At 38.0% G+C, this 12,601-nt stretch overlaps 1 protein-coding gene across 1 annotated transcript in view; it reads left to right on the top strand.

Annotated features, from left to right (window-relative positions):
- The first annotated feature begins 601 nt into the window (after positions 1–601).
- LOC136847560 (glycine, alanine and asparagine-rich protein-like) overlaps positions 602–12,601 on the top strand; it is a 69,233-nt gene continuing 57,233 nt past the window's right edge. Inside the window, exons 1-2 of the mRNA XM_067119284.1 lie at positions 602–771; positions 2,900–2,979. Coding sequence (XP_066975385.1) covers positions 602–771; positions 2,900–2,979 — 250 coding nt within the window. The remainder of the gene's footprint in view (positions 772–2,899; positions 2,980–12,601) is intronic.

Raw genomic sequence — 12,601 nt, 5'->3', positions numbered from 1 at the left:
TCAACTACTGATGGGCAGTTCTTTATACCAAACTGCATAACTAAAATATTACGTTTTCCATGTTAAATTTTTTATTTTAATAATAATAATAATAATAATAATAATAATAATAATAATAATAATATAATAATAATAATAATAATGAGTTTGTTGTCAGGCAAAAGAAAGTGATGCACCTAGTGTTGTATCCCTTAAAAAGATCCCGGCATGTACATTTTCTTTGACGTTCCACAGGCCACGTTACGCCCGTTTTCTGTGAACGCCAGGTACGCCGGTGGTCAAGCCATCAATCATTTAACCTGTCAACACGCCATGTTCAATTTTACGCTTCAACACCTTTCGTTTGTTTTGCGGTCGTAGTGGGCGGAGTTGCCCAGCGGGACGCCTCTGCGTCGAGCCATAGTCGCCCTTATGAGCAGCCCATAGAGGCGTTAATCGCGTCCCAAGCCGTGACCTCAGGGCACGTACCCACCTTTTTCAGAGGAAAGTCGACCTTACGGTCGTGCGGTAGGGTCGCATTTCGCATCTTCCAGATGCCATCTCGGGTTAAGATCAGTCTTGAGTCATACGACTTCCGACTCTATGAAAGGACTTTATAGAGATGCTCTTCGAATGCTGTTCCTTATCTATCGACAAGATCTCTGAATGCCACAATAGCGTGGCGAATCGCGCGGATGATTATGGTTCTTCCGACGTCCAAATAAGGGATGCCCACGAAAGGAACACAGCGGTTGCGTATAAAAGAGGAGGCTGCTTGGGTATCCAGAACAGGTACTTCCAGGGTACTTCTTCCTGTTAACTTGGGTATTCCTTGGGTGAAAGACGACTGTAATTACATTTTTTTTTTTTGCTATTTGGTGGTTATAGTCTCTCTGATTAGACAGAAAGCACTTATATTGTTACTGATACTATAGAAAAATTCGTAAATATTTTATGAGAGTACCTTTTAAATTTTTTTCCTAACTGAAGAGTCTTGGAGGTAAATCAATGAAAATGTAAGTGGAATCTCAGAAAGGCAGCTCGACTTGTATTTCAGTCCAAATTAGTATGATGCCAAGGAATAATTAACATTAACCTGCAATCCTATTTGGAAAAGGAGAATGCTGCTAGCCTAAGGAGACCGGGAAAAAGTAGATTCAGACGTAATGGTATTAATGGTATAAAATGTGTTCGATCTCTGTGCAAGATGAAGACAGGAACGGGGTCGAAGCTTTGATATAGAAATAAAGGATGCCTCTGTTCACTTACGCAGGGAATTACGCACTTAGATTTAAGTCTGAAGCTGTGGATCGAATTTCATGTCTGCTTTTTATTTACTTATATATTTATTTGTGTACCTTTATTTTGCTATGATTTCCGCTTACTTAATTAAGGTCTTTCTTTTTTTGTACTGTGAAGGCTTTTGTGTCAAGTAGGTGGCCAGCCGTTTTGCCTTATTGTAAATGAACATGACCCTTTGTAGAATAATAATAATAATAATAATAATAATAGTAATTGTTGAAGTACAAGCGTGACTCTTATACATGTCCTTCCATTTGAAATGGGCTGAAGAGATTCTCAAAGCTCACAGATAAATGTATTCGGACATTTGGTAATTTATTTCATCACATTATTATTATTATTATTATTATTATTATTATTATTATTATTATTATTAAACAAAGGCTCATGCTGATTTACAATAGGGCAAAACGCCTGCCCACAAACTTGATGCGAAAGCCTTCAGTGCCCTTAATTAAGGAAGTGGAAATCATAGTGAGTTGCAGGTATTATGAAATACAGGTACACAAATAAATAAATTAATAAGTCAAGAGCAGGCAGGAAATGCGATCCACAACTTTACACTTAAATCTAGGTACGTGCTTCCCCGTGAACAGAGGTATCCTATATTTTTATAGCAAAGCTTCAATCCCGTTCCTGTCTTCATCTTGCACAGCAATCGAACACAGTTCCTACCATTAATATCATTACGTCTGAGTGGAAGCGGGGGGGTGGGGGAGGTCGCACAGAAGGAAGGGCCACCTTGTTGTGGCTATAAAACAAGCGCAATCAATCTAGATACCTCAATTAACTTAGCGGTCGGCCGTTAATGCGACAGAGCAGTGGAATCGTCTCATTGTTATGATTAAAAGTTTTACTGATTTAAAGTTAATATCGAAAACATATTTGACTTCACATATTTTCAGTACAAATCGAATTTTCATAAAGAAAAAAAAAAGAGATTTAGTATAATTTTTTGCCACCAGGGAAATTATTTATAACGCATTAAAGTACTTCATTTTAAAGAAACAACATTTTTCTTTCCTATATCATGAATGGCTTCTTTAACCTGTGAGGCACTGACAAAATAGTACCACGCAAACAATAAACAACTGCTAAAATGGAATATTGAAAATAGTCAAATGTCTTGAAAACCTATTCCTGCCGAACCACCCACACAAATTTCAAGGGTGTTAATGCATTAAACACGACATGGTATTAATATAAGAACTATGATTAATATTTCCAAAAAGCACAGCAAAGAAAGTAAGAACAGCCAAAATTTACTCAACGCTGTTTCTTTAGAAAACGAAGTAGAGTAAATGACGGATGTCATGTGAAGCCATAAACAAGGGAGTAACCTCGAGGGTGAGATTTAAAAGGATAAATTGCTCTGGCAGTGCTGTATTCTTTTCCTTACTTTATAGATTAAGAATAAAAACTGATAACGAAGCTAGTGGTAATAGAAAGCTATGGATAATGATGCGAATGGAAGGATAGGGAATTATTAACAGTAACATTAGTAAGCAAAAATTCTGACAGTAGAATCAGTGGATGTACAGTAAAAAAAAGTGTTGATCACAATATGAGTGGGAGGATTCTGGGTATAGAAAATGTCTTTCTTTCCTCTTACCGGCAGCAGCAACAGCAGCAGCAGCAGGCTTATGGTTTATGGCAGTTTTTATTCCCCCATCCAGTGGCCGGTCGCCATACGCCTCGGTAAATTATGACTGTAGGTGGCACTGTCCTCCCGCTTTCCTTTATCTGCTCTTTGCTTTTCGAGGATTGTTAGTGCTGCTTTTTTTTTTTTTTTGCTGAGGGGGGCTGAGCCTGTAGTACTGTTATATAAGGCTTTATGTTTTATTAATATTATTTCTAATATTTGAGTAAGTAAGTAATTCTTACCGTATATAAGAAATGTGTAATGTTTGCGTTTCTTTATAGCTTTTATGTTTGAATATGCTATCAGAAAGGCTTATTTATTTGATTTTAACGTGAAAATCGACATTGTTATCGTGATTTTAATGTTACTGATTCCTGTCTTATTTTCTTAGTCGTATTTACTATACCAACTTCTCTTTCTGCTCCTGTTATTTATTTCCCATTGTCATAGGCGAAGCTTGCTCAGGAAATTAAAATAGTAAGAGACTCAGTAGGGTAGTTATTGCCTTCGGTGCTTCTCATGGTGCACTGTAGATATTACTAAATGGTGTTAGCAGCGTTCCTTCGGCCCTTAGCAACACTCGGTGTTTAACCTTATATTTACTTTCCCTCTTGCTTCCTTTCTTCTATCTTGCTGTTCAACCTCTCTAACTATTACTTCTTAGTGTAAGCGTGGGGGTTTTCTCTCAGTGTCACCTAACCATCTTGTACCTGAACTCATTCGTTTTCAGGAATGCTCTATCTTGCTGTCCAACCGCTCGTACTCCCTCACCTCACTGTCATGATTCATTCATTCATTTTATATGTCGAAATGTACATATTGAATAATAACAACTATAATATCCACACATTCATCACTACATGAACAGAAAAATTCAACGAGATGTACATTAATCATCCGTAAATTATTCAGATCATTGTCACTTTATTTTCCACAACATGAGCAACAACGAACACTTCAACATCAGCAATAATAGTACTGGAATCAACAAACCACCTTTAGTTGTCTCTTTCTCTTCCTCCTCATTCTCACAAAATTCCTAAATTGAGTTTAGAAATGTTGACCCTGATTGTATGGAATTAACCGAAGATAAATATTTGGCTTCGCATATATGCAATTGGTAATATATGATAATAGGGATCAAGTCTTGTCATACGTTGTGATAAATGCAAACAATTACCGATGTAGATAGTATTGTTTAAGGTGCTGTTACAGTAATAATAATTAGTAATAATAAGGATCTTAATGTAGTGCAACCAACCGTAATAACTCAAAAGTTTTTTAGACTCATTATTATTTTTATATGCACACTCATTGCTGAGCTTAAATAAAAAAGAAAGAAAGATGCAAGTAAAAAAAGTTAGTAAATTGACCAGCAATGATAATAATAAAAAAAAACTATAAATTGACACATCAGATCCAACAATAACTGATTTTTGAGAGAAAGGGAAAAAATATATATATATATATATTTGCCCTTTCCTATCACCTTTTTCCCTAATGACGTCATCTGCTACGCGATAATTGATACCGGCCTTAACTTGTTAACGAGTTTGAATTGTGTTAAGGGAGGAAGAGATAAGAAAGTTGGCCGAGGAGGAGATACGAGTGTGTGGGCAGGTTGGGGATTGGTGGGGAAAGGGGGGGAATAAGCGGGGGATGATGGGGCTGGGATAGGAAGGATAGTGAAGGTATTTTGGGCATTTTGGGTTTAAGCGAAATACCAAGTTGGGCAACTCATGGTGCCCGCGTGAAGCTCATACGCGAATAAAACAAAACGTCAGAAGAATGCCTTCAGATGGGTGGAATGTTGTGAGTCGGGGAAAGCAGAGGTAGGAGAAAAATTCCACAGCTTGGCAGTTGAAAGAAAAAAATTAAGCAGACAGCGCACTCAGAGGTATAAGCGAGAGGCTGAAGGATTTTGAAGAGGCGAGTAGAGTTGATTGATTAGTTTTAGGTTATCTGGCGTTACATAGATAAAAAAAAGTAGTAGGAACATTTAACAGGGAGTAAATAAGCAAGCATGGACGGTGACGAATAGGAATAAAAAAGGCAATTGCTTCCTTGTATCTAATTCCTTCCCTCACTAGTTCTCATACGGATGGCCCTTCCACTGTGCCTGGTTTACTGGTTTGGTCTATCTCATCCTGAGGTCATGAAAGGAGAAACCCTTTGCCGCAGTTATTCTCTTTTAGTTTTCTGTAGTTTTCTGTAAAAGAAAACTATTGTGCAGGTTTTGTCTGTCCGTCCGCACATTTTTCTGTTCTCCCTCAGATCTTAAAAACTGCTGAGACTAGAGGGCTTCAAATTGATATGTTGATCATCCACCCTCCAATCATCAAACGTACCAAATTGCAGCCCTCTAGCCCCAATAGTTTTTATTTAATTTTTATTTAAGGTTAAAGGTAGCAATAATCGTGCATCTGGCAACGTCACAACACAGGCCACCACGGCCGGCTGAGTTTCATGGGCATTATACCGAGACTACCGAAAGATAGATCTATTTTAGGTGGCCTTGATTATAGCTGTACAGAAAACTTGATTGCGCCGAAGGAACTTCGGCGCATTAGTTACTTGTTTAGCCTTATAAATCCTCTTCAGGTCTTGGTCATTATTGCTATTCACTTTGCATGGCGACGTCGGTGATGTTTGTTGTTCTCGACGCCGGATATTAAATTTTGTAACACGAGGATTGTCTATTTTTAAGGAGAGAGAGAAAAAAAGAGGGATGAATAAAGTCGTCTAAGAATCGACGGTAAAATAGGAGAAAGACGAGAATGTCTCTCTGTAAGTGGGATGACAGAAACAGAAATAGCTCAAGGTTAGACCTGATGATCAAACTTGAACCTCCCCGTTCTCTTCTCTCTCTCTCTCTCTCTCTCTCTCTCTCTCTCTCTCTCTCTCATCAAAGATTCCGTTCGGAGTTTATTTCCCTTTATGATGGCGAACGCGTGCGAGCAAAGCTAAATAGCTGTGGGCATGAATTGAGGGCCGCCATTGATTAAACCAGCTGACTAAACTGAATGCCAAAAGACAGAGAGGAGGCCATTGTTTGTTGCCCCTGGATTTGCTGTTATTGAGCTTAACGGGAACGGTTTATTTGTTTAGCGTAATGGAAGGGGCAAGGGAAAGTAAGAGGAAGGGAGGAGGAGGAGTGTAAGGGAAAAGCGATGGCAGCCAGTATAAGTGGGGAGGAGACGACTCAATATTTTGTATTTCGTGGGACCTGGAAATTGTTTCAGATCGAATTCACCAATTTCCTTTATTGTCTATAGGTCGTTCGTGTAATGGTGCTACTGCCACTGCCATTTCTACTTATTTTACCCCCAACTGCTAATAATAATGATAAACAATACTCAAACTTGTTCGATCCACCTCGTATTATTAGACATGCAGTGAAGTTTAACATTCTCGACTTCTCGCTTCTGAGGTTCTGTAACACAAGTTGACCTGCAGGCATTTCTAACAGTCTTGCCTTTTCCGTTTTGTTCAGGACTACTATTAGACATTCAGTGTATTTAATTCTTGCTTTTCCTTTTGTGAGGTTCAGTACCACAGCGTTTTCCTTAGTTTATTCCAGGTGGAACCAATTCATTGAATGATCATGAGAGTTATGTAGTTCAATCGTTGGAACTTGAGAAATCCAACGTGAGTGTTGTTTCGTAGTTCAGGTGTTTAATCCGTTGTTTTTATTTGTTATTTCTCTCGTATAGCGTATTCTTTACTTTTCTTATTTTTTTCTTATTTTGTTGGAGCCTTCTGGCTCTTAGCTTCGTGCTTCCACGTCTAAGGTTGTACGTTAGACAATGATAATAAAAATTCTACAAATATTACACTAACAGTAATACACGCAGATTAAAATTACCCTTATTTTTGTATACTTATATGAGAATTTTATTCCCATAAATATCCTTCAGGTATTTAGTTAATTTTCGCAATGCAAACCCCTTCGGAGAGTCTTTAGTGCAATTCGGTAAGAATTATCATCACGGTTTTCAGTTAGATGTCGATGGTGTTAATATTTGTATCGTTTAGTGATTAACCCTGCTGTCGATATGTGCAGATCAGGCTTTCAAATTATTGGTCAGTATTCCCTCGCGTCGGGTGCTAGCGGATTTGGGTCAGTAATTTTAGTAATAATTTTAGTAATTTTATTAATGATTTTAGTAATTATTATTGTTACACACAAGGGTTACAAGTGTCGAAACAGGTGTTGATTTTCCCATAAGAGTAAACAGGAGATGAAAATGAATGTGGACTTGGAGTGCTTCAGCAATTAAAGTTATTCTTGTTATTAATGGCTCCCAATTTATTTTTATAATTATTATTACCACGAGCGTGTTGTCGCGCGCTACGGCGCTGGAACCCGGGCCTGCTGTCTCCCCTACCCTCCCGATACCCTACCTACCCTGCCCCCACCCGGGGCGGACAAACAGGTTTGCAGGAGGAGGGTAGGTGTCTCCCCTACCTACCCCGCCCCCACCTTGGGCGGACAAACCGGTTTGCAGGGCGTGTTTGGGTGTGTCATGTCTCCCCTACTGTTACACGGGGAAGGACAAACAAGATCAGATCCTCTCAGATTTGAATATTATTACCATTATTTCTGGCCAGCATAACAGCAGCAGTAACTTCCTCGCCAGTGCTGTCACTCCACACACATACAGTCTCTGACATCTTTCTGACATTTACGGATCCTCTCGCGTCGCAAGGGACCAGAGACGACGACTGGGGAGAGGAGCACAATATCCTTCGACTTCATAAGCCGAGCTGGGTGAAGGATATATGTCAGGATCAATAATAGATCACCCATTGATTCCCCGTGCTCTTGCCGGCAGAAGGACAGACCTCAACAAAAGTTTCGTGTGTGGGTGTTCAGGATGGTGTAGGTGTATATTGTCTTGACCTTCTTATGGGTGTTTGTTCGTGTGTGTGTGTGTGTGTGAGTGTCTATATGAGTAGTTATTAGAGCGTTTATTTCTAGATGCGGTTCCTGGTTCCTGTCGTGTGTGTGTGTGTGGTAGGTAGTTGAATGTCTATGCTCATTATTTTATATGTGAGCGTGGGTGTTTGTTAGTGCCAGCGTGTGTTAGTGCTTGTGTGTGTGTGTTTGTGGGAACGGCCCTTTGTTTGAGTTGTTTTTGGTAGGATGGATGAGCGTGGGCGTTCGTGAGCACGGGGATGGATGGGAGCGTGAGTGGGTGGTTGAGTGGAGCGTGGGCGGAACTTCTGTCTCATTTTGTTTCGCTTCGGGATGCCATTTGCAGATCATCCTGTTGGTTTTATTATCACCCATTGTTTTTTTTTGAGTATTTCCTTTCGAAAGAAAAAAAAAAAAGGTTCTTCCAGTTTGTTCGGAAAGATGCTTTTTCTTGAACTGCATTGTAATGAATTTTTTTATTTATTTTTTTTTCAATAGTCTATTCAACGTTTATCTCAGATCTGAAGCCATTCCTGCGACGCCAGGACACATAAACTAAAGAATCAGGTGATTCAGGTTATTTCATTTTACGGTATAACATAGACGCCCCTTTTAAAACAAAGGAAATTATGAGTTTTGTATTGAATACAGTATGGTTACTATTAAGATAGTAATTTAGATTAAGATTGCAATATGGATACTTAGAAGGTAACATTAAAAAGTTGTGCTATATTTGGTTTCATGAAACAACAATTGTCGAGAGATTGCAATTATTTGCAGCTTAAGCTTCAAGAGTCGAATGCGTATAATTTTGAATGAGTAACGCTGAGAATTATTATCCAGATTACCTTGGTAGAATCTGACTTTTGTATCGAATAGCGTAATTGTTGGGATTTTCATATTAAAAAAATTTTACTGATTGAAGTTCTATTTTGTTTTTTACAGTTTTAGTTCGATCTTGGTCTATTTTAAAAATGCAGTATCATACAATTGAAATGAACGAATTTAAGTTTTGTGATTTTTATATAATCCGATTAAAATCCCATTATCACTATAATGCCTTTTGGCAAAAGTAACGCTGTATTTTCCCCTGTGTTTTATTTTTTATTTTTTCATCGCGTTCTTGATCCAAGGGATCTAGAGACCAGTTCATAAAAGCAAAGTTTCGCTTATAAGCGTCTCCCGACGTCGTTGAATCTCATGAACGCAGCCCTTATTGTTTTCAATGAAGTACTGAACAGTCGTAAAATAAATAAGAATGGATTAATATCATAAGTGAGTGGACCTGTCCAAACAACATATTTTAGATCTCCCAACCGTCAGTGGATGAAAAATAACATACCTTTAACTTCTGAAAATATGGAAAATTGTATTTACCAAACACAGAATGTTTATAATTAATGCGTGCTTTGGAAAAAAATGTGTTTACCTAATATCAAATGTTTATTATTGCTCTGCACTGCTGGTAGCGTGAGGCCACGGCAGGAGTTTTGAGCGATTAAATCAGAAATGATCTGCAGTTGGTAGATTGGTAAAATTGCATCGCCCACCGGACCGTTAAATGAGAAGTCTCAGCTTTTTCTGAATTTTTCATTCATAGCGGTTTTCCAAATGTTTGTCATTTTATCGTTATCCATTTTCATGGGAAGTTTATAGTTGGCCACACGCCGATAGGATTAGGAATTTTGGTGGGCTATATTAATTAGCTAGCAGTGTAGCGTTTATGTTTTGTTGAAACAGTAATTATCACAATAATAATTGCAATTAGAGGAAATAGTTTCAGGAATAATTGTTTTTCACCAGAGTGATGACCTGACTTCCCCTGATGACGCATTTATGACCGTATGAAAGAGAATGGTTTTGCATAGTTTCAACGTCCTTTCCTTACTTAATAACCGAACGCTGCTAATTTTTAAAAATTTAACATATTAATTACATTTATATTTTGCTGTGCTTTTGCTAGTAAGTTTTTCTCCTTTTTTGACATGTGTCTTCTAAATAATGTAAAGATTTTCTTTCCATACGTAGAGTAGATAATATATTAGTATCCCTATTTCACACATGTGCCATGGATCATGACACAGCTCTCCCATGTCACATACGTTCCCTAGGACAGTTGACAGCTCTTATTTCATTAAAATGTCCTGGAAATTATAATAGGAATTTTATATTACATGTATATGTCTTAGATCAAATGATAGGCTTTTTTTTATTGTTCATTATACGTAAGTGATCAGGCTCATATGAAAGTTATAAAAAACTTTTTGATTTTCTAAATATGAGAATGTTTGCACACGTATAATAATAATAATAATAATAATAAGGTTTTCATCACTAGAGAAGTGGATGGAGCGGGAACGGGAAAATGATGTTTTGAATGGCTGGGATGCTGGGACTCTTTAATATTGGATCTGTCGGAAGCAACTTTAAGATTAGTTGCCTAGGTTTGAGTAAGGAAGGTGACGAGTGTGGTGGAAGGATTAGATTTTAAGTAGGTAATTAAACTGGATGGCAGTTTTGTTTTGCATAAGCATCACGAGGAGAATATTTTGGATAAAGATTACATAATGGAGATAACATGAAGATAATATTTTGCATAAAAATTACATCATAAAGATAATATTTCACGTAAGGAATGCATCATGAAGGTAATATTTTGAGCAAGGCATGGATCATGAAGGTAATATTTTGAGCAAGGCATAGATCATGAAGGTAATATTTTGAGCAAGGCATGGATCATGAAGATAATATTTTGAGCAAGGCGTGGATCATGAAGGTAATATTTTGAGCAAGGCATGGACCATGAAGGTAATATTTTGAGCAAGGCATGGACCATGAAAGTAATATTTTGATCAAGGCATGGATCATGAAGGTAATAGTCTGAGCAAGGCATGGATCATGAAGGTAATATTTTGAGCAAGGCATGGATCATGAAGTAATATTTTGAGCAAGGCATGGATCATGAAGGTAATATTTTGAGCAGGACATGGATCATGAAAGTAATATTTTGAGCAAGGCATGGATCATGAAGATAATATTTTGAGCAAGGCATGGATCATGAAGGTAATATTCTGAGCAAGGCGTGGATCATGAAGGAAATATTTTGAGCAAGGCATGGATCATGAAAGTAATATTTTGAGCAAGGCATTGAGAATAAAAGTTTCATCCTTATAAAACGAACAGTGGACTGTGGAGCTTTCTTCAACCCCCTCTCTCTCTCTCTCTCTCTCTCTCTCTCTCTCTCTCTCCTCCTCCTCCTCCTCCTCCTCCTCCTCCTCCTCCTCCTCCTCCTCCTCCTCCTCCTCCTCCTCCTCCTCCTCCTCCCTCCTCCTCCTCCTCAGACGACAAGCCTGGAGATTACTAATTAATTGAATTTTCATCAGACTTTCATTTGAATCGCAAATGTCATTCAAACGAATTATCACTTAGAGTTGAAAAAGAAAATTTGTCGGTCTCAGACACATCTACTGAGGAGGAAAGCTTTTTCCGGCTGTAACGCGTTCCGTGATAGTGGAATGCTGTGTATTTGAAACCAATATTCATTATGCTGTTATTATTATTGCTATCCCCTCTCGCCGTAGGAATGATAAGGGTATTTGTATGCATGGTTATTGGATGTGTGCGTGTTCGTGTTTGTGTGTGTGTGATTATGTAAACTTGTAGTTGGCGTACACGCATGCGGTTCAGAAAGGTAAGGCGATAACATCATCTGTAAACAGTAGCTGAGAACTAGAAGAGTAACACCTTCGGATCACTTCTTTTAAAGAAAAATTTGTGTGTGTGTGTGTGTGAGAGAGAGAGAGAGAGAGAGAGAGAGAGAGAGAGAGAGAGAGAGCATGTGTTTTTCCATCTCCTCATGTTCATTTATGCCTTGACAGGTTTGAAATTGGCTTTCCTCAGTCGCGTACCTTCTTGTAAAACGCTGTGGATTAACTTGTGACTTCAAAAGATTGTAAAATGACTCTCTTTCCCGATGCATCTTGAAAGAGTTTGATGTTTTAGTTTCAAGCCATTTTTAACACTAAACATGTTTAAGACAAGTTTAACCTTAGAGAAATAAGTGTTAACAGATTGTCTCTAAGGGCATGTGTTAGACTACATATGATTTAAGGGAAGAAAAATATATATATTTTCCTTGAGTAAAACTTTATGCCTGTGCTCAACGTAAAGTAAAGAGCAAAATCCAATTCTGCTTATATTTAAGCAACTATGTGCTTTAATGTTATAAAGATTTCGGTAAGATTAACATTTGGTAAAGGTTTGACATTTAGCGAAACCAAGGTCATGTTTTAACATAAGACAGTCTTGAGGAAGAGGTCTCGTGGCCAGTCATATGGATCTTCGTCAGCTGTGTCATCCTTCATTGAAACCTTTTAATTTTCCAAAGGACAGTGTGATCCAAGGTCATATAAACATTGAATTGACCTTTCATTAGCATCGATTTGGATCGGAGGAAAGCTGGAGGAGTGGCATCTGTGTTTTACTGTTCTTGATATGTCATTCTTGCGATGCTGTACTGACGTCTATGAATTTGGGCATACTAACTGACTTTACTGTGCCTTTCTTGGATTCCGCGTTATTAACCAATTTAGTCAAAACTTCATTGGTCCAGTAAAATATGAATTAAAGAAGTAAATGGAACGAGATTTTCTGTTTAGCGTGGTCATGTTTTGGTTGGAAAAAAATTACAAGCTATAGCGTTCCATAGCATGTCCCTTAGTATACAAGAACCTACTCAGTACCGCTGTATCATATTGTTA

The sequence above is a fragment of the Macrobrachium rosenbergii genome, chromosome 17 (assembly GCF_040412425.1).
Source record: "Macrobrachium rosenbergii isolate ZJJX-2024 chromosome 17, ASM4041242v1, whole genome shotgun sequence".
Classification (NCBI taxonomy): domain Eukaryota; kingdom Metazoa; phylum Arthropoda; class Malacostraca; order Decapoda; family Palaemonidae; genus Macrobrachium; species Macrobrachium rosenbergii.
This window is presented reverse-complemented; position numbering and strand designations above follow the sequence as displayed.